The sequence below is a fragment of the Lissotriton vulgaris genome, chromosome 4_1 (genome assembly GCF_964263255.1).
Source record: "Lissotriton vulgaris chromosome 4_1, aLisVul1.2, whole genome shotgun sequence".
Taxonomy (NCBI): domain Eukaryota; kingdom Metazoa; phylum Chordata; class Amphibia; order Caudata; family Salamandridae; genus Lissotriton; species Lissotriton vulgaris.
In genome coordinates, this window is record NC_141691.1 from 18,180,019 (window position 1) to 18,202,613 (window position 22,595).

The 22,595-nt window shown below is 43.8% G+C and overlaps 1 protein-coding gene across 2 annotated transcripts in view; it reads right to left on the minus strand.

Annotated features, from left to right (window-relative positions):
* Positions 1 to 715: 715 nt before the first annotated feature.
* LOC147718243 (nicotinamide N-methyltransferase-like) overlaps positions 716 to 22,595 on the minus strand; it is a 250,108-nt gene continuing 228,228 nt past the window's right edge. For both annotated transcript variants that reach the window (XM_086918245.1, XM_086918244.1), the window contains exon 3: positions 716 to 1,481. In XM_086918245.1, coding sequence (XP_086774371.1) covers positions 1,028 to 1,481 — 454 coding nt within the window. In that variant the 3' untranslated portion in view covers positions 716 to 1,027. The remainder of the gene's footprint in view (positions 1,482 to 22,595) is intronic.

Here is a 22,595-nt window from a genome sequence, read left to right on the forward strand (position 1 = left end):
ATACACCCTATTCCTTGCAGCTTACAAAAGAGAAAGGTACAAGTTCATGGTATGAAAGGAGGTGTGATTTAAAGTGTGGTCTGCTGGTGTGATTACTTTGTCCATTCATCTCAAGTGTGTGAATTACATGTCCATTTGAAGGTGCATGGATTCAACCCTCCATCACAGAGGATGGATGGGCCAAATGCCAAAAGAGAAACCAGGCCCATAGATCGCCCTTTAATAGGCCATTGTAAAATGTCTAAACAATACATAAGATGTCTGCAGGGAATAAAAGGAGCAGGGTGGGGGGATGGGTAAAAAGGGTGGTTGTACAGAGGAAAGGAAGGGTGAGAGGAGGGAATACAGTTAGATAGATTGTCCTTGCTGTTGCAGTTGTTTTGTTGATAGACACTCTTAAATATGTAATAAAAAATATGTAATCCTAAAATGAGTCTGCAGAAGTAAATGATTCCACACCACTACTTAGTGTACTATAAACTAATGAAACACATGATTAGAATTACTATAATTGCACATTTCAATAGTGTGTTTTACAGCTATATTTAAATAAAACATGTACATTTGGAATTCATAGATAGTGGAAATAATGCTATATCCTTTCCTCCAATGGTAAAATATCCATTGGATAGCTGAACCATTTATTTATGAGAATTAATGGACACACACACATACAGAGCTATAGCATTGTAGAACAAAACACACACTATTTTATTGTAGGATTTAATTATTATTTTCTGCTACAAAATGGAATCAAATGCAAGATCAAATCATCACTCTTTCCAGTTGTTATTGATTGAGCCACAACCCATTTTACTTTGCAGTAAAGAACAAGGGGATATTAACTGAAACAGAACCTGGCAGAGCCAAGGGAACGTGGTCCCAGCAAAAGCAGTGAGGAGAGGAAGAGAGCAGAGCACCACTGGTGTCAGAAGCATTAGGGTCAACAAAGAAAAAGACAGAAGAAACTTGATTCAGGTGAGGAACAAACTATTCATTTCCTCTTTGTAGACATTATTTCTATCAATTATGGTTCATATGTACAATAAACAGGTATTTTTTTTCGAGCATGAACAAGTATTACACTACTGTAATCTATCACATCATACAATTGATTAACCATCCTTGGAAACACCTGCAGCTCCTCAATGACATAGTGAGCATCATCCAGCGCTTTCCTTACAAAACTCTCATCCATACATAGATGAGGAAACTTAAAGCTCCCAATCATGTAAAAAGTGGCATCGAGGGACGCTATCATGATTAAATGCCCTCCATTTTTTAACAGTGATGAGGCATTTCTTAAAGCACTGCAGAACCCCTCTTTATTTATCACGTGGGTCTCCAAACAATGAGGCAAAATCAAGCAGTCAGCCTGAGGCAGAGTGGTGGGAGACAAGGGGTTAATTGTGCTGATGTCATATTTAAGAATGCGCTTGATTTTTCTTTGTAGCATATTTTGCTTCTCAGGCCAAGTATCCCTAAAAAAGAAAAAAAAATGTTGATTTATTATTGATAAAAACATGTTCTTTTCTCACAAGTTATACAGGGAAACGTGTTTTTACTGTATTGTCCTTTATATGGACATGTGTATTGCATGTAGAGATTAAATACAGTTCAACTGACATGGATGGAATTTGAAAAGGTTATAAATTATGGTTTGTGGATTATTCTTTTGAGTAGTAGAGGTAAGTAGGATAAGTATTTTCAAACTTATAAGTCATTTGAAATTAGTGATATCTGTGGCTGCATCAACTTTTTAGGCTGTTGTCTGATTTACGGGTCTAGATATAGAAAAGGTTTTATATTTTTTTCCAACCTTTTACTTTATTAAAGTGTTATTAGGTAAGGGAAATTCTATAACAATTCTATATATTTTCTATATATTTTTTAATACATTGCTACCTAGGACATATTAAAAATTAAATATGTAGACATTTAAACAAAAAAACAATATAACACTCTAACATATTGTACTGCAATGTACTTTCAGTTTGTACATATTCAATCCTCCACAATATATTTTGTGCAGAGTACCATGGAAATACCAAGATGTTTATGAGCTATTTAAAATCAATTAAAAAGGTATATTAGTAAAAATACAAACTACTTCCAACGTTCTAGAGCGGTACTCTGTAAACCTTTTTAAAAGTATATAGAAAAATATAAATGCATTTCCCTACCTATTACCACTTTAATAAAGTGACAATAGGTAGGGACAACATAAAAGCAAACTGACCTATATTTTTGGTGTAACCCAGAACACAGTTAAAGTGTAGTAAAAATAATATGGATGCCTTTAATATTTCAAAGGCAGTCATTATCCATTCACATAAGCACGTGGGTGGAGCTTGCAGAGTTTCACTCTGCATATTTCCATGGAGTTGAAGAAGAACTCTGCAAGATTCCACTGAGTTCTGCAAAGGGGTGGAAATGTGCATGTCGCACTGTTCCTGCTAGAATTTAGTGCCAGTTGTGTGTACCCATCCGTTCTAGTTGATTTGGCTGCCGCTCGAGTACAAAATCTTCTTGAGCACGTGCAAATCTACTCATTAGGCATCCCTTTGGCAGCCACTAGGGGATGGCAAATCTAATTCTTATTTCTGGAACCTTACGGGAATAAAATTCTGCCATGCAGTGGTTGAAAGAATTAAAAGAGTTTCCAAATTCTGCCATTTCCGCAGACGAAAGGAAGCATTCCACCCTTCCCTAGCCATATACTGCCTTGTCATTGGCATGTACCAGAGTTTACCACAAAGTCATCGTGCTGCACCCTGCAGAATATATCACACAATACTTAGTCAGATTTACCATGCAATGCAAGCCCACCATGTGTCACCCTGGGTTGCTTGGTAAATCTGGAGAAACACAATTCAGCGCATGGCACTGCCTGGCATTACTCTGGACACCATATTCTACATATCTGCAAAATTTCAAGTACATCCATTCAACCATTTTCACACTACGTCTTTTTAAACTAAAATCTATGACATGCCACCCCATTCCACTGTACAACACCGCACTTCACTGTATGACACACCGCTCTACTCCACTCCATGACAAGTCACTTCACTCTAATAATAATTCCGATTTGTAATGCGCACACATATCACCCATTAAGGGTTTGAAGGTGCTGTGGGACATCGGGGAGGTGAAGTGAGCTATTGCCCAGAGTCACATGATGCAAATCTGAGCTGCCGCTGGTGCTGAGGATTGAACCATGAGCCTCACACTCTGCAGTCAGTCACCCTGGCCACATCACCACACCTCCCCCCAAATAAACTCTACATCACACTATTTCAATCTACTCTCTGCCATTCCACTGTATGCTATTTAAAACTATACCACTGCAATCTGTAGCGTGTCACTCTTATCTATTCCACTCAATACTAATCCACTAGACTGTACACCACTCCATTATCTGCTACTCTACTATAAGCCTGTCCACTCTATGCAAAATCCACCACATGCTGTTTCACTCTATGCCACTCCAGTGTATGCCAGTCCACTCCACTCTACCCAATTGCATTGTGCGGTGCTCCTCTATATGGCACTCTACTCCAGTACAATATTGCACCCTATGCCACCCTACTCCACTCCAATGTATGCCACTGCTATTTCTCTACACTCTAAGCCACTCTATGCTAAGTAAATGAAAGCCACAATACCCCACACCACAACACTCTAAGCCACTCTATGCTAAGTAAATGAAGCCACAATACCCTATACCACAACACTCTAAGCCACTCTACTGTATGACACAGCAATGTATGCTACAACATGACACAATACAATACAATACTTTACTGTATGTATGTCTCTGAACTCTACATAACTCAAGTCTATGCCACTGCAGTCTACTGTGCTCGACAATGCTATACTCCACTCTATGACACTTTACACCTCTCCAGTCTACCAAACTCTACTCCACTCTAGGCCACTCCACTGTGCTACACTGTTCTACAGTCTATGTCACTATTTAACACTCTATTACACTCTATGGGACTATTCACCCCTCAACGACACTCTGAGCAACTCCAACTACACAACTCCACCCTAATCTACTCCACTCTACCCTATGACACACTTCTCCATTCTAATCAACTGCTCTCCACTACTGTACTCTACACCACTCCACTCAACCTCACTCCATGCCACTCAACTCTACGACACTCAATGACAGTTTCTGACACTCAAGACACTCCATGCCAAATCACTCTATGACACACCACTTCATTCTATGAAACTTTAGTCCACTCTGTACTATGCCACACAACTTTACTCCACTCCACAGCACTCTACTTTGCAACACAGCACCCCACTCTACGACAATTTACTTTGCTCTATGCTATGCGATATGTTATGCTATGGTACACTGTATGATACATATAAGAAGGGTCCCTGTACATGAAACTGAAAAGTCTATATAAACATACAAAGAACTCAACACAAAGTTGCATGAAAGTTTTCACCACACTTGTTTTACTCACCGTGTGTATATAAAGCAAAAAATACAAAATAACAGAAGCATTGAATCGTCATCATAAAAAGGGTGTGCCCCAGGTCATGGAAGGAGGGGATGGATAGTGGAGTATGAGAATAAATAGTGACAAAACTACGTACAATCTTCAGTATAGTAATTCAACAATCTATGAAGAAGTATATAAATCACCCTGGCTTCAACTATGAGCCAACTACAACAGAGGACATCGAATGTTCATAGCATATTAAGTGCAACAACATGCTAAATGCACTGGTACATATATCCGATTCATTCTCAGCGCAAGCTGTTAGTTAGGAGGAAACAAAGTCGACATTTCAACCCTAATGCAAAGATAGACAACAGTTCAGCTTTAAAGCGGGGTCTTCATCAGGACGTGAAGGGGTGTGACGGGGCAGGTAAATCTAAGAAAAAATGAAGGGTAAAAATGCACTACTCAGATACAAAAGAAAATACCTTAATCGCATATTAGTTCATAAACGGGGGGGGGCCCGAGGGCATTTACCATGGGTAGGACATCAGGAGGTTTTGGGCCAGGAGGCTCCAAATCCGAAGAAAGCACAAAACAATCTAAAGAGACAAGGATACTATTAGTATCTCAGGGTATCACTGGGGTGCACAAATGCCAACATAAACAAAGTCATTGTAGCGTGTTCTCCCTCCAATACACCAAACTGTATCACCAAAGGACATAAATTACTAAGGTGCGATCGTCATATTGATGAAAATTCTATGGGAAACGGTGAAATAAATAAAACCAGGTACTATATATGTGAAAAAGTGCTGGGGCTACAACTAGTGTGCTGACAGTCAAAGAGCCTCCTGATACTTACATTGTTGAGCGAAAATTCAGGTTAGATAAACGAGAGCCACTCCAATAGTCGGCAAGAACTGAAAGACACAATTAAAATAGCTGCAGCCACCACTCGGCCATAGACCAAAAACACTGTATGACACCTTATCCTACTCTGAGCCACTCTACAAGACTCTACTCTATGCCGCTCCACTTTACAACATTCTACTCTACTCTATTCAACTCCACACAATAAAACTCACTGAACTCTATACCACTGTGAGACACTCTACTATAATCTGCGCCTACATACCACTGTCCACCACAGTATGCCACTCTATGCCACTCGATGAGATGCTACGCAACTCATTCTATGCCACTATACCACAGTTAATCCACTCTCCCTTATGACAAACTACTGTACTCCACTATACTCCACTACTCTACTGTTTGCCACTCCACTGTATGCCACTTTATGCAACTCAACTCTATGACACTATATACCACTCCACTCTATGAACTACAATACTTTCCAGCACTCTACAACCTGCTACTCTACTCTAGGACACTCCATTCCATAGTATTCCACTGTGCGCGATTCCACTCTGCACCACTTCACTCTTTGCCATGGTACTCAGCGCTATTCCTCTGTAAGTCATCCACTCTACCTAACTCCACTCCAGTCCCCTTTATCCCACTCTATAACACTCTACTCCACTTAACAACACTCTAAGCCAATTCACTCTACTACACATTACTCCAATCTATAGCACTCCCCTTTCACACATTTGAAATAACGAGTTTGACCCTTTGCATTGCATGATACCGCAGTAAGTAGGTGCCGTCCGTGGTTTGGTAGCATGGCTGCATCAGGCAAGCAAAGGTTTCTCAGGAAACCAAAGACTTGGCACTCAGCAGAGATCAGAACACCATATCTCTGAAGTATGGAGTCAGGCAAGTGTGATAAGGCAGGAAGGAAATATAAAGGAAGATCAAGTGTAGGGAATGTAGCCCACCAAGAATACAATCATACAAACAAGAATTCAAAAATTCAAACATCAGGTCCAGTGCTCAGGGAATGGACAAATACTCTAATTTAATCTGTATTTTATCCCCTTTTATAACTCCACTATTCCACACACTAAACAATCTCGTAGAGATGTAAAGTGACAGAATAAGGAGACAGAATCCATCCAAACCTTAAGAGACTTCTCAATGAGCATTATGATGGAAGCTGAGGGTCATAGAATAAGATTGAATAATATGAAACTGTCAAACCAACATAGACTCCGACTAGAAATAAACACCTACCAGGTGTTCTGGAACATCAAGCTTGTAGAGGACGTCATTACAGCAAGATTATAATTGGTGCAAAAGGCTATGGCGGTGTTGTGAGGATGCAGTATTTAAACCAGTGGGGCTATGTTTAGTTAACAACCCTCGTCATTTGTTGGTTGACGCTAGTTAAAAATAGGATAGCTACAGCCCATGCTTTCAAAGGACATCTCATCTCGGCTCTGTCTTTTCTTAATAGTTTGCCTTCAGGCCTTTACCTCTTTTCCTACCAGTTGTGACAGATTCTAGAGAGGTCTCCAAATTTCTCAGTTTCATAGTATTCCTTATTTTTCCCTTCTATGATAACCAGCATGGATGCAGGCTCCAGCTCTGGTGGATCTCAGTATGCTCACATCCCGGACACTAATGAATCCTTTATTCAAACGGGAGGTGATCCCTGCACTCTCATGGAGAAAGAGGGCCATAGAACTGCACCAGGGCAGACCCAAGCATGACACAAACAGACTGTTTCACCCTTCGAGGAGGAGGTGATTCCACACAAGAAGTCCTGGCTTGACAGGCACCTATTCTGTCTCAGGTTACAGACCCTCAGCTGAGTGGCCAGTATCAGGATATGTCCCCTGGACTTGTGGAGAGTGGAAATAAGTACCTAACACCCTGATCTGAGTGCCCCCACTCTAAGTAGCCTCAGATGCCTGGGAAATACCAGAAACTATTAGGAAACTCCCATCCATGAGTCCTATCCAACCCCTGACTGTCAGTGGATGGCATGGGCCTGGCCTTTGATGCTGACAGATGTTAGTGGCCCCTGCTGGTTGCTGCTCTTCAGTGGGGGACAGATGTCTGATCTACTTTGTTGGCCATGATGAAACTGTCTGCCTACTGGGATATATCTGTGAGCAAAGTAACACGCTTCTTGAAGAGGTCGATAGGAGAGGAACATGGTGAAGTTATATTAAGTTATGTTAAGTTAAGTTAAGTTAAGTTATCTTAAGTTAAGTTAAGTTATGTTAAGTTTTGTTCAGTTATGTTATGGTATGTTATCCTCCGGTTATTGTTTGCCATGTACTAAACACACTTTGTAACTTGGTAAAAACTCATTCCAAATCACAAATAGGACCCTTCATGTAGGGGGCATCTCCCCTTTCTTATCAATATCAATGAAAAGTATCACTGGTTTATGGCCACAATTCTGGAATCAACATTTTGAAAAGTTACCTACAGCCTGATTCATGTAGGCAATAGCGCTCGCAAAAGGGCCAGATTCTGAGAATCTGACCCTTTGCGAGTGCGATTTTTGCATTTGGTATTCATGATACCAAATGCAAAAATCGCTATTTAAGAAGTCGCAAATATGCGAGGAATAGCATTTAAGGAATCTCTATTAGAGATTCCTCAAATGCTATTCATGACACATCCTGAAATTGCGATTTAGCACTTTTGGGGCCGCTATTTACCGAGAGGTCAGACCTGTCGGTAAATAGCAGAAACTCAGAAAAATGCTTTTAAAAGCATTTTTCTAAGTTGCATGTTGCACACACACATGTCCTTTGGACATGTGTGTGCGCAACACCTGTCCAAATGTGCATTTTAGGGGTGCTACAGGGCGTCCTTTGGACACCCCTGGCACCCTTTCAGTCGCTATCTCATTTGCAAGTAGCAAATTGCTACTCGCAAATAAGGGATACTCCCCATTCATTCCTATGGGCCTCTTGGCCCATAGGAATGAATGGGGAGTATTTGCGAGTAGCAAATTGCTACTCGCAAATAAAGAACATGTAGGAATCGCTATTTTATTAGCAATTCCTACATGAATGCCGTTTTGCGTGTCCTCAATAGCGAGTCGCTATGATTCGCTATTAGGGACACGCAAAACGGATTGTACATGAATCAGGCTGCTAATCTTTAATGAAGGTGATAAGGCATAAAGCAATGGAATGCTGTTCCATTGGATAGCTTTCCATTTAAAAAATGTGTTGACGTGCCGTTACTGTAAACTATTCTGCTAAATAAGATGTTGTTTTCCACCAGCAGCACTGGTTCCTGTAAGCAAAGTGGACTGCTTCAGAAAACATCTGCATTTGAAAATTCAAATACAGGGATTTTAAACAATCATCCTCATTTTTGGAGCCTGCACCGAGAGTCGCAAAAGGTACACTGCCTATATCATCATCATCAAAGTCTCTTTATTCAATTCAAATAATCATCAAAGCATTTCAGACACATCTTTAAAATATTTCAGTATAAATATCATCAAGTAGAAACATTAGGTGCAATTTTCGCTAAGGAATAATGTCCAAAAAATCATACAAATTAAGATTCCCATTTTGGAACGGTCCTATGAAGCGTTGTTCAGCTTAAAATAATGTGCAAATGCCTACTCAGTTAACCAGTATTGACATTAAAATGAGCTAAAATCATGCTAAAAATAATTAAAACCTTCACTAATAACAACAAAAGTATCCTTACTAAATTGCCTTTGTATGAGCTGACCTAGACCAATAATTCATAGTATAAATTAAAAAGACAAGCAGTAAGACAAATCTAGTATATTTCCATAAAAATATTAGCAGTTTCTTTTTCCTTATATAGCTGGCATCCAATACCAATGCACTAACATGTAATTAGATGGGCTCTGACCGATCTGATTTTAGAATTCTCAGCATCTCTATGTAACTCCTGATATTCAAACTTTTACATAGCGGCTTAATCCATTTTCTTCTAGGCATTACATGTGCTGTACAGAAAAATAAAACTTGTGCAATATCTTTGTTTGGCCCTTATAGACATAAGGTACACTTGGAGTCCCTTTCCTTAGTTTGAGACATCACCCATTTAGTTTAGGTGCCGATTCCAACATCAGCCAAGCCTTGGTTCTTCTGGACCTATCGGCGGCCTTTGACACGGTCGACCACACCATCTTGGTCGACAGTGTCAAAGAGGCAGGCATCAGTGGGACGGCCCTTAATTGGGTCTGCTCCTTCCTGGCGGACCGCCACCAATCGGTCCGACTCTCCCAGTTTTCGGCAGACAGGATGATGGTCACCTACGGCGTCCCGCAGGGTTCGTCCCTGTCACCACTCCTTTTTAATTTGTACATCACCCCCCTGATCCGCTCCCTCCGAGGCAGGAATGTCACTGCATTCAATTATGCAGATGACATTCAGCTTGTCTTCAATCTCGACTCCTCGGATGAAGCGGCCCAAGACTTCAAGTCTACCCTCTGCCATATCAGTAATTGGATGGGCGCTCACAATCTTAAACTTAATCCCGACAAGACGGAGCTCGTTCTTGTCGGAGGCCCATCCAATCCCTGGAATTCCACCTTTTGGCCCCCTTCCCTCGGCCCCTCTCCTCGCCCCGCTGACAAAGTGAAAAGCCTGGGGGTTTACATCTCCCACGACCTTTCAATGAAGCACCAGGTCAGTGCTACTGTGTCCTCCTGCTTTTTCCAGCTTAGGAAGATCCGGGAAATAGCCCATTTCCTGACCACTGAAGCCCTCACCTTGGCACTGCTGGCATTAGTCATCTCTCGGATCGACTATGCCAACGCTCTGTACGCTGGCATCCCACAATACTAAATCAACAGATTGCAGCTGATACAGAATCAGGCAGCTCGCCTGATTTGCCATCAACCTAAGCATCACCATGTCCGCCCTCTTCTCAAAGCCCTTCACTGGCTCCCTGTATCGGAGCGCTGTAAGTTCAAACTAGGCTGCCTGACCCATAAATCTCTGGCCGGCATCGGTCCCTCCTTTATCTCCTCCCTTTTGCACCCATACGCTCCCTCCAGGCACCTCCGTTCCTCCCACCATGCGCTCCTCCAGACGCCTGGATTTAGGCGTAAAAAACACGGAGGTCTCAGATTCTCCTTTCTGGCCCCCTCATTCTGGAACTCTCTTCCGCTGGAACTTAGACTCTCTCCCTCCTACTCTCACTTTAGATCTCTCCTAAAAACTCATCTCTTCCGCAGCACCTACACATAAGTTTTCCTCTCCTCCCCTCTATGCCTCTCTCCGAATAAGTGAACAGCGCCAAGAAACTGTCCGGTGTACGCTGCGCTTTATAAGTAATTTTTACATTACATTACATTACATTACATTACATTACATTACATTACAGTTGTAAAGGCATTTATCTGAAGTATCTTATATCTAAATTGCAGATAGAGTGTCTTTATTTTTTTTATTTTATAAAGTTTTATATTGCCCAACTTGACCCAAGAGGGTATCAGAGCACTTCACATTTAGGATCATTACATTAAAAGTTACTTCAGTTACAAGAGCATAGAAAGGTACAGCACACAAAACTACTGTTGCAAGAATTCATAGGAGGGGGGAGGGAAGGAGTCAGTATCAGGCAGACAAGGAAGAAGTGTGTCCAAAGTCTGGCTGGGTAAGTGATGGTCAGGGGGAAACCAGGGCCCATTTCTTCAATACCTGTCTAGAAGCGAATATGGGGAATCAGTTTTGAGTTTATCTGATTTGATAAGTTTATATAGCGCTGGCTGGACCCGGGGGTATCAGAGTGATTTATCAGAGGAAATTTGCATTACAAGCTATATCAGTTACCACAGTGTAGTGACGTAGTAAGGTACAGTAAACAAACAACGAGTTTGAAAGTGTTCAGAAGAAAGGAGGGGAGAAATGAGCCATAGCAAGGAGACGAGGAAGAACTGTGCCCAATGTCCAGCTAGGAAGGTGACAGTCGAGGGGAAACCAGGACCAATCTCCTCATTAGCTGTCTAGCAGCTCCACCAGGCATCAGCCATGTTGCTCAGGTCTCAAAAATCAGGATTAAAATAGCTTATACCCAAAGGTATCAAATCGCTTTACATGACATTCTTTTTGTTCTAAAATTACATCAGTTATAGGTTACCTACTTTGCAGGGAGAACATTTAGAGATCTTTGAGGACGAGGACAGAGGAAATGTAGAGGGGCAAGGGGTAGGGTTACAGGCTTTGGGGCGAGATACAACAGAGAGACGAAGGGAACAATCTGCCGGAACTATATTCCTCTTACTCTTCAATTAACAATAAATTAGCCACAACAAAAATGATGCCAGGTATTGAGGAGAATTTTGTGTTTTTTGGAAAACTCTGATTTAGTTCCTGTATTTTGTCTTAATTGTGTTTCTTTTGCCTTTCTGCCCCCTGATTTAGTTCCTGTATTTTGTCTTATTGTTTTTCCTTTGCCTTTCTGCTTCTGTCTGCATTCCAGTTATTTACTGTTTAATTCTGGCTATTTTTACCCCTTTTACCTTCTGTACCCCGCCCGCTGAGTTTTCCTGCCGCTCAGTCCCTCTGCTCTCACATTCGGCTCCCTATTCATAATTCCCAGCTGCTCCTCCCTCCCACCTCCCCCTATATGGCAGCCAAAGGTGCACCAAAGGCAAGCCCATCTGCGCCTGTCCACACCTAGACCGTCCCCAGCTCCAGAACTCCTGGCCCCCACGCATTCCATGACACCAGATGCCGCTACGATGCCAGCACCCTCCATGCACTCAACACTGGAAGATCACACACCTGCGTCCTGGTGGCCCCGAAAGCTACACAAGGACCCTTCGCCTGTCGGAACTGCAACTTTACTAGCACCTGAGCCGCTAATCCATCCTCCGGGAAAGAACCCAACTACCTAAGATGCATCCTCCTCAACACCCAGTCCGCCAGCATGCCCTTGAACTCTGGGGCCTACTCTACTCAACCTCCCCAGACGTCGCCTTCCTGATGGAGACCACACTGAACTCCTCCTCGGCACCCAACATCGCCATAGCAATCCTGTACAGCTACAAGAGTACCAGCAGGGACCGCACCAACGGAGCAGAAGGAAGAATCGCCATAATCCACAGAAGTGGATCTCAGAGTCTCCACCAACACCGACGATCACCGCTGAACACCTTCACTTTCAGATCCACACTGATCCCAACACCACCCTCAGTGGAACCCTTGTATACAGACCCACCGGACCCCAACCACAGTTCAGCGACTCCATCGCCGACTTTGTCAGTACACAGGCCCTCGCCTCCACAGACTGCATCCTTCTTGGAGACCTGTACCTCCACCTAGAGAACAACAACGATCAGCTCCACCACCCTGATCGCCAACCTCGCCAACCTCAGACTCAGACAGCTTGTCACAACACCCACCCACTCCCCTGGCCACACACTTGACTCCGTCTTCTCCGCAATCTCCAACATCTCCTTCAACCACACCACCAAACTCCACTGGACTGACCATTACTGCATCCACTTCACCTTCCAGAAACCCACCACGCACCACTGCACCCAACATATCCCCCACCACTGCTGGGGCAAAGTCACTGAAGACCAGCTAACCACCATCCATGGCCGGAGCCCACCTGCTGACCCCACAGACCTGACACTGCAGCTCGTAACCTCAGACAATGGATCGATGATTGCACCAACACCCTCAACCCGATCAAGAAACCCTCCAACAGACACACCAGCAAGAAAGAAAGCTGGTTCACTGAAGACCTCCATGCCTTCAAGTAAACCCGCTGTAAGCTAGAGAAGAAATGGCACTGTGAACAGACACCGGACAGCTACACAGCCCACAAGAACACCAACTGCAGACATCATCACCTCATCAGATATGCCAAAAAGCCTTCTTCAAAGACCGCCTAGACAACAACGCACACAACAGCAAAGAGCTCTTCAACATCAAGAAAGAACTCTCCAACCCCAGCTCCAACACCAACGACATCCCACCCTTGCAAGACCTGTGCAACTCCCTTGCGACATTCTTTCACAGTAAGATCGCAGACATCCATGACACCTTCAATGCCACAACCACCCCAACAACCACTGAGACTCCTGTCCCCATGGCCAACATCCACACCGACCCACTGCTCTCCTGGACCAACATAAAAAACAACGACACCATCAAAATCATAAACACCATCCACTCCAGATCTTCGTCAGACCCATGCCCACACCACATCTTCAACAAAGCCAGCACCATCATCGCACCCCATCTCTGGAAAGCCATCAACATCTGCTTCAAGACAGCAACCTTCCCGAAGAGCTAGAAGCACGCCAAGATCAACTCCCTACTCAAAAAACCCAAGGTCGACCCCAAGGACCTCAAGAACTTCCAACCCATCTCCCTGCTCCCGTTCCCAGTGAAGATCATCGAGAAAACCGTCAACAGTCAAGTGACCCACTACCTCGAGGAGAACAGCATCCCAGACCCATCCTAGTCTGGATTCCTCAGCAACCACAGCACCTAAACTGCCCTCATGGCTGCCACCAATGACCTCAGGGCCCTGCTGGACAACGGAGAAACCACAGCCCTCATCCTCCTGGACCTGTCAGCTGTCTTTGACATTGTCTGCCACCGCTCCCTAAGCACATGCCTCCGCGATGCTGGGGTTTGAGACAAGGCTCTGGACTGGACCACCTCCTTCCTCACCAGCAGAACCCAGAGAGTCTGCCTCCCACCTTTCTGCTCAAAGCCCACCACGATCATTTGAGGTATACCCCAGGGATCATCACTCAGCCCGACACTGTTCAATATCTACATAGCCCTGCTCGCCCACGTCGCCCGACTGCATGACTTCAACATCATCACCTATGCCGACAACACCCAGCTGATCCTCTCCCACACCAAGGACCCCCTCACCCCCAAAACCAACCTCCACAAAGGAATGAATGCCGTTGCCGAGTGGATGAATAACAGCCGACTGAAGCTAAACTCAGACAAGACAGAACTCCTCATCATGGGCTCCAATCCCTCGGCCTGGGACGACTCCTGGTGGCCTACAGCAGAAGGAACAGCTCCACACCCACCGACCACGCACGCAACCTAGGGTTTATCCTCAACTCCACCCTCTTCTAGACAAAGCAGGTCAATGCCATCTCGTTCTCCTGCTTCAACACCCTCCGCATGCTCCGCAAGTTCTACAGGTGTATCCCCACAAAAACAAGAAAAACATTCACTCAGGCCCTCATCGCAGCAGGCTGGACTATGGATAAAACCCTCTATGCAGGAGCCTCAGCCAAACTCCTGAAACAACTGCAACGCATATAGAACGCCTTTGCTCACCTGATCTTCTACACCCCTGGCTGGCGCCACATCATACCCCACCTGGGAGACCTGAACTGGCTCCCCGTCAACACAAGGATCACCTTCGAGCTTCTCAACCACGCACACAAGGCACTCCACAACACCGGACCAGCATACCACAACGAACGACTCAGCTTCTAGACCCCCAACTACCAACTCTGCTCCACCGACCTCCTCATGGTCCCCAGCATCCGAAGAGTAACCTCCGGTGGCAGATCTTTCTCCCACCTGACCCCCAAGACCTGGAACACTATCCCCTTCCTCCTACGTCAGACCAAGAACCTGCCTACCTTTGTAACACTCCTCAAGACCTGGCTATTTGAGCAGTATTAGCATTCCCCCTCCCAGTGCCTTGAGACCCCTCACGGGTAACTATTGCGCTTTACATATGTTCTGATTGTTCAACACAGCGATCTCCATGATGCTATATGTTCCAGTCTTTTTATACCAAAATTGTATTTTAGGGGTATTTTTGGGGAGAAATGTAAACATTCTCAGAATTGTATTTTTCCCAAAAAATAAAGGCTGTAAAATGTCACTTTCCTTTAACTCTGATTCATGAAGGGCGACAGCTTGGGCTCTAAATGTATGTACTTCCAGAGTGGGGGTAATAGCCTTTGACACTATTGCATATTGTTTCTTTATAATGGGTATAGAGTTTTGCATTAAGATTGTCTAAGATTTATGTATTTGTGGATTCCATGAAATTTTTGAGTTGAGCGTAACCCCGGATATACAAAGTTGGAAAGACACTCCAAGGGCACCTCATTCAAAGCTATTTTGTTTATGAAGCTTTTATGTGGGCTGACATTTTGTAGCCCTCTTGGTGTTTGGGACAATAAGATTCTATCATCCGCAAATGTTATGGCACAGATATGGGTACCTCTGAGCTTAGGTGAATCATGGGTAGATGTTTGCAGATACTGACCCAAATCATTCACAAATAGTAAAAACAGAGTTGGTGCGAGGAAACAATGCTGTAACGTTTACATACTTTTTTGTCCAAATGATCAACCCACCCGAACATCTCCCTTTTTTATGGTAAAGCCTCTATGGTAAATTGTATATAGCCTAATTTGTGTAGAGGCCCTCTTGCCCAGGTCTCCTGGAAGAGACATAGGTCAAAGTTACCAATATACTCATGCCAATTTGGCTCTAAAAGTTGTTAATTGAGCCCAGATATGTTCCAAGATACAATTTTCAAGGATTCTGGAGATAAGTCAACAAGGGTATCAGAAAGCAAACACACTTGTGGGTATAGATTACCTGGGTTTCATGTAAGTGTTTCTTATGTGGGTGAGCATCATGAGTAACTTGGGGATTGGACTTTAGTAGGAGGGACTGAGGTTCCGTGACGATTTGAACCCGTGTTTTCAATGTTGTCGAAAATACATAATATTGGTATCAGCGAACCGCAAATGATCCATTTAGCATATCCTGGTGTTTTCGCTACGATACGAGCAAGAGTACTCCTGTTATGAACACATTTCTGATCTACCCACGGCATCCATCTTAGATCATGGCAGCCATTTTGTGTTTCTTGCCCTCACATATGCAATAACCTCTGATCACTTCATTTCGATTAAGGACACGTAGCCTTAGCCGGAGATTCACCTCTTTCATGACACGTGCACCTTAAACCAGATCACGCTGTAGCTGCATGACTCGACAAAGGCTGCCTCCTCTGCCTGAGGCCAGCCCTACTGAACTGGTTCTCGTGTCCATTGTCCCGATCACGATTAGGTGGCCGAAGCCGGTAGCCTTGCCCATTTACGACCCACAAACATCTCTTATCCCGCTTTTCTATCTTCCACACCTGGCTCCGTTTCTTTCTTTCTGAATCTTTATTAGGGGGAGGTAACGAAATTTACGATGAGGCGGTCCGGCTCTTGAATGCAATATTGACAAGGGATTGTGATGAACTAGTGAGAACCCCTCTTCGTAGATGTTTTGTATCAGATTTTATCAATGGTTCCTGTGTACGCCAAATATTTATTGTTTTAGACACAAAGGTTTTGAGAATGTATTGCATGTAGAGAATTTGCCCCCAGCTTAAAATTTAGTATATAAGGAGCAACCCTCTTTGTACAATTTGAACAGGCTCCTAGTTACTGCCCATGCGTAGTTTCTGTGACTTCTGTGTCCCTGCAGTAATAAACCTTTGGTCTTTGACGCCACCATCGAGAAGCCCGTGTTTCTGTTCATTTGCGCACCAAGGCAGGTGGAACTCCGGGGTCTTTGGGTGTTGTTCCCTGACACCTCTGGACGGAACCAAAAAGTCCAGAACTCTAATTGGCGCCCAACGTGGGGCGACGTCATTCGGTACCGGTCCAAAAGCCTGAAGAGTTCGAGAAGCTTCGTGTGAAGATTCCTGAGGGAGGCGCCCCACTTCATCGATCCCGGCATATCGCAAAAGTGGCCCGAAGTTCTCTTCCACGAGGGTTCCCGTTCAGGACGGCTGCAGTGGGCCGTTGCCTTGACCGTCGCCCTGTCTTGGACCCGAGGTGCAGCCCTTAGTACAGCGAAACGTGACAGGTTTCTCCTTGGTGACGTCTTCAGTGCCTCAGTTAAGTATTTAGTGGTTGCTAGCTGGTTACTTCGTGAGGGTTGTTAAAATCCTTTTTGGTTCTTAGTTTGGTTTGGTTTCGTAAGATTATCATTGGTTGTTTTGGTTACGATAATCTATTTGGTTCAGTTTGGGTATCGATACATTAGTTTGGTTTTGGTAGGCCTTAAAAGTTCTTGGTTCAAGTGCACATATCTGTTTCGTGTCTTGTTTGTTTTGTGTTTCGGACTGAAAATGGTAAGTCGGAAAAATTGTATGTTGTCCTGTTTCGGTTGCAACAGTGACTCACGATTGGAGGACTCATGTCTGGTTCCTCCGATTGGGACTCCCCTATATGACTTATATTGTAAACATGGTGTGGGTCCTATATCCTATAATGAGGTGTGGGTCCGCTACACTGTGAAAGACGGTGTCCTTAGTTGGCCACTGCATGGTAGTTTTGAACCCGAAATTCTTGATAATTTAGAAGCAAAATTGTTTAGGAAGAAAGCCCGGCCGGCAATGTTTGATTCTTTCCGTTACTGGCGAAAGGAATCCAAACAGAGAGAAATGAAGAGGTTAAAGAAAGAACAGAAAGAGAAAGAAGAATTGACTCTAGAGCAAGCAACTAAACAGTTGCAAGATAATGAGTGTGAGAAAGCCATAGAGGTGGCCATTAGAGAGCATAATTTAGCGATCGACAAGTGCTACCCTGCCTTGCCATCGAAAACAGCTAAGATACTAGAGGACCCCGAAAACGATCCTCTGTTGTCTTATTTGTTACGGTCACCTCCACCGTATGCACAAGGTGCTACGGCTCCACTTGTACCAAATGTTCAATTACCGGTTGCTGGACAACCTGGTATTGCTGCCCCTCAGAATCAAGTACCTGTACCTCCTGTAGTTAATGTGAATGTTCCTACGGCTCCTCCTCCTCCTGGATTGCCGACTTCTATACCTGTATCTGTCTCGCTTACACCTACTGCTTCACAAACTATTTTTCTCGATACTCCTACTGCCTCGCTATCTGTTCCTACCTCTACTGCGTTTTCTACGTCTGCGAGTGTATTGACTCCACTTTCTGTTCGTCGAAGAATCACTGATTCTGTGTCTAATATGCTGTCTCCTTTCTATAAAACTTTAATCAAGACTCCTACTTCCGACTCTGTTCAGAGACGTAGTCAGCATCCAAGCATTGAGGAACGGGGAATTTTAGATTCCACGGCTCTCAGATGGATTTCGAAGAGTAGGAGATATAGTACGAAAGATGTGTTAGATACATTTATGCAGTGGAAGGAACCAACGCAACGGTACGTCTTTGATGAGATGTGCTCGTTGTTACGTGAGGAGATAGAGGAAGATGATATTGAATCGGATTTAGAAGATTTAATTAAGGTTCAGAAAGAGTTTGCTGCTGGTATGATAGTAGGTGAAAATATAGAAGAAGCAATGGAACTGATCTTAAGTTTTAGGAATGATCCATCTCTTCGTTCACCGAGAGATTTAGAGAAAGGTAAGACGAAGTTGAGTCGCCAATATCCAATGAGGGAGGTTCCTCCGATTTGGCGCGATGCTGTGCAAGCTGATGCTATTAATGGTATTGCTGCCGCTCCGGCGCAATTCCAGAGAGTGTGGATACACATTCCGTGGAAGCGAGCCGAAGTACTAGCAGTGAAACAGGCCTTACCAGATCCGCGTAAAAATCCTGCTGGATATTACAAGGAATTAACACAGACAGTTGAGGCTTGTATAATGAACCTAGCAGACATTGATATGTTATTTGGAAATGTAGTTCCTCAACCAGTGTGGGCTAAAATTCGTAGGGAAGATCATCAAGTTGCTTTAGGTGGTGATTGGGCAGCTATCACTGCAGCGGATGGTCAGCAAACGGGTGGTGCAAAACCTGAACCAATAATTGCTAATCTTCCGGGTAGGATAATTGAATTAATGAAGACTCTGATGCCCGCATTACGTGTTAATTGGGACAAGTTATCCGCATGCAAGCAAAAGAAAGACGAAAGTGTCTCCGACTTTTTCACGAGGTTCGAAGAGACTTTTGTAGATCATAGTGGTCAGGATATGAGCACTGAAGGAGGACAGAGACTGTTTGTTGATAAATTTGTGCATAATTTGTTACCTGAGTTATGCAATAAATTAAAGGATTCAGAGAGTGCGTGGGCTGTTTCTACAACTGCGCAAATACTTGCAACTGCACAGTATTATGAAAATAGGGATAAAGAGGAAAAAGAGAAATCAGACAAGAAAACGAAAGATTTAAAGACTAAAGTTCTTTTGCAACAGGCGTATCCGCCTCGCACGAATCAAACTAACACGCAGCAGAATTCGTATCAAAGGACAGATTATAGTTCAACGAGGCCTCAATACCAGTGGAACTAGTGTGCGTACTGTAAGAAAGAGGGTCACTACAAGAATGAATGTCCGATCTTAGCGCAAAATAATGCAGCAGCAGCTCAAAGAGGTCGTGGTGTTTTTGTGCAGAATTCTAGAGGTCGAGGGCGAGGTGCTATGCCTCCACTAACGAATGATCGTCCTTCCAATCACTTTGATCAGCGAAATGGACAATCTACTCAGCAGAATAGATCTCAACAGTATCTTGTTGAAGACTATTGTGAAGCGGACGAGGGATTTCAGCAAAATGGGTACTAGGACAGCCATGGACAAAGAGAGGGAGTAGTATCAGTTCCAGTAGATCAGAGTGGGCCTTATGTCGCAGTAGCAACATCAGGTGTAGTCGAACCGTTTCTGTTGGATACTGGTGCCGCAAAAAGTTCTATCATTCATGCGAAACTCCCTGGCGCACCTTTGTCTGGCTCAACAAATGTTTCTGTAGGTTTTTCAGGCGCCCCTGTTTACAACCCCATATCTGGTCCTTTGTCTATTTCTGTTGGACCATGCCAATTGAAAGCACCCTTGATTTTGATGACGGGTTGTAATGAAAATCTGCTTGGTTTAGACTTGTTAAAACGACTATATGCGACATTGTACTGTTCTCCGGAAGGGGTACAGCTTACATTGGGTAAAAGAATCACCTCTCCGATGTACTTGTCAATGAATGCACTTCCGCCAGAGCTGCGTTCACTCCCTGATTCTCTTTGGGCGACTGGTCCTAATGATGTAGGCCTTTTAGAAATACCACCATATGTAGTAACTTTGAAAGCAAATGTGAAATTTCCAAGAATTCCGCAATACAAAATATCTAGTGAAGGTGAGCGTGCACTTTTATTGATTGTGCAAGACTTGATTAAGAAAGGGGTGGTCGAAGAAACTAGAGGAAATGTTTGTAATAGTCCTGTATTACCGATTTTGAAACGAACTGATCCCACAAAGCCTCCAGTATATAGGTTTGTCATCGACCTCAGAGAAGTCAATAAGATTGTGGTCCCGCAGTTTCCTGTGGTTCCAGACATTACTGCATTGTTAACATTGATACCTGCTACAGCTACTTGGTTCTCAGTCATCGACTTGAAGAATGCCTTTTTCAGCATTCCGATAGCTGAGGAAAGCAGAGATATTTTTGGCTTCTGTCTAGGAGGTCGCAGTTTCAGATTTAAACGCGCTCCACAGGGCTACTGTGAGAGCCCATCTATTTACAGTCAAGCATTAAAGAGTCAGTTAGATTCTTTTGTCCTTCCTCCAGGTTCTGCTCTGGTGCAGTATGTAGATGATCTTCTAGTGGCTGCCGATGACAAGGAAACTTGCAAAGCAGCTACAGTTTCGTTATTGTATCACTTGTCTAATTTGAACCACAAGGTATCACCTTCTAAGATGCAATATTGCTGCCAAGAAGTGACCTACCTAGGTCATCTCTTGTCAAAGGAGGGAAGGAAGTTGACCCCAGAGAGAATAAAAGCAATTACGCAGATGAGTGTTCCGCGCACACAGAGAGAAGTACGTGCCTTTCTAGGTATTACCTCTTACTGTAGGCAGTGGATTCCAAATGTTTCTCTTTTAGCGAAACCATTGGTAGCTTTGACTGGGAAAAATGTTCCGAGTCCGGTGCCATGGTCTGATGAATGTCAAGAGAGTTTTTCTGAGTTACGAAAAGCATTGTGTTCAGCTCCTGTATTGGGTACACCCGATTACAGCAAACCATTCACGCTCTACGTTCACGAGAGAGAAGGTTGCGCGTTGAGTGTTCTGACACAGAAATTTGGTGATAAACAACGCCCTTGTGCGTATTTTTCATCAACATTGGATCCGGTAGCTAGAGCGTTACCTAGTTGTTTGAGAGCTACAGCGGCAGCTGCGGCTTCCATTCGACAATCTGCTGGTTTAGTGATGAACAACATGCTAGTGGTCATGGTTCCTCATGCAGTGGATACACTCATGAACCGAACCAAGACACAACACCTAACTAGTGCGAGACTATCTGGTTACGAGCTAACATTACTAGCGAGTCATATTCAGATTAAAAGATGTAATGTATTGAATCCAGCAACTCTGCTGCCGGCTAATCAAGAGTCGAGTGATTCCGAGCCACATGATTGTTGTTTTAAAACGGAGGAAGAGACAAAAGGACGAATTGACTTGAAGGATACTCCATTATCAGATCCGGATGGCACATTGTATGTGGATGGGTCATGTTTTAAACTAGAGAATGGTGATGTGACTGCTGCTTACGCAGTAACGACTCTGAAAACGATTGTGGAGACTGCAAGAGTGAATCAGAATTCTGCCCAAGCTGCAGAATTAATAGCTTTAACGAGAGCATGTGTTTTAGCTAAGGGAAAGAGAGTGAATGTCTTTACAGATAGTCAGTACGCATTTGGCGTGGCCCATAGTTTTGGCCGTTTGTGGAGAGAAAGAGGTTTCATTACGTCCCATGGGACGAAGATTCAACATGGTCAGCTAGTTAACGATCTGTTGGAATCTCTAACCTTGCCGACTGAAGTTGCGATTGTGAAGTGCAGTGCTCATAAAGCAATCACGGATGATGTTGGTCGTGGAAATGCTTTTGCTGATGAGACCGCTAAACAGACAGCTAGAGACATAATGAGCAGAATGTATGTTGCTACGTCTACAAGATGGATTGCTGAATCTGGAATGTGTGAGGATACAATGGAAAGTGTGAAAGAGATTCAGAAAGAAGCAACTGAGGAAGAGAAACGTGTATGGAGAGAGAGTACGGGCAAGTTAGATTCAAATGGGTGTTGGATTGATTTGACAGAACAGCAGCGTTGGATGTTGCCTAATGCGTATGTGCTTGCAGTGGTGACGATGGCGCATGGAATAGCGCATATCAGTTCTAAAGGAATCTGTAAGATGCTGGCACCGGTCTGGAAGAATGATGGGATCAGTAAGTGTGCAGAGAGAGTGGTGAAAAATTGTATGGTATGCCTGATGCATAATCCTGGC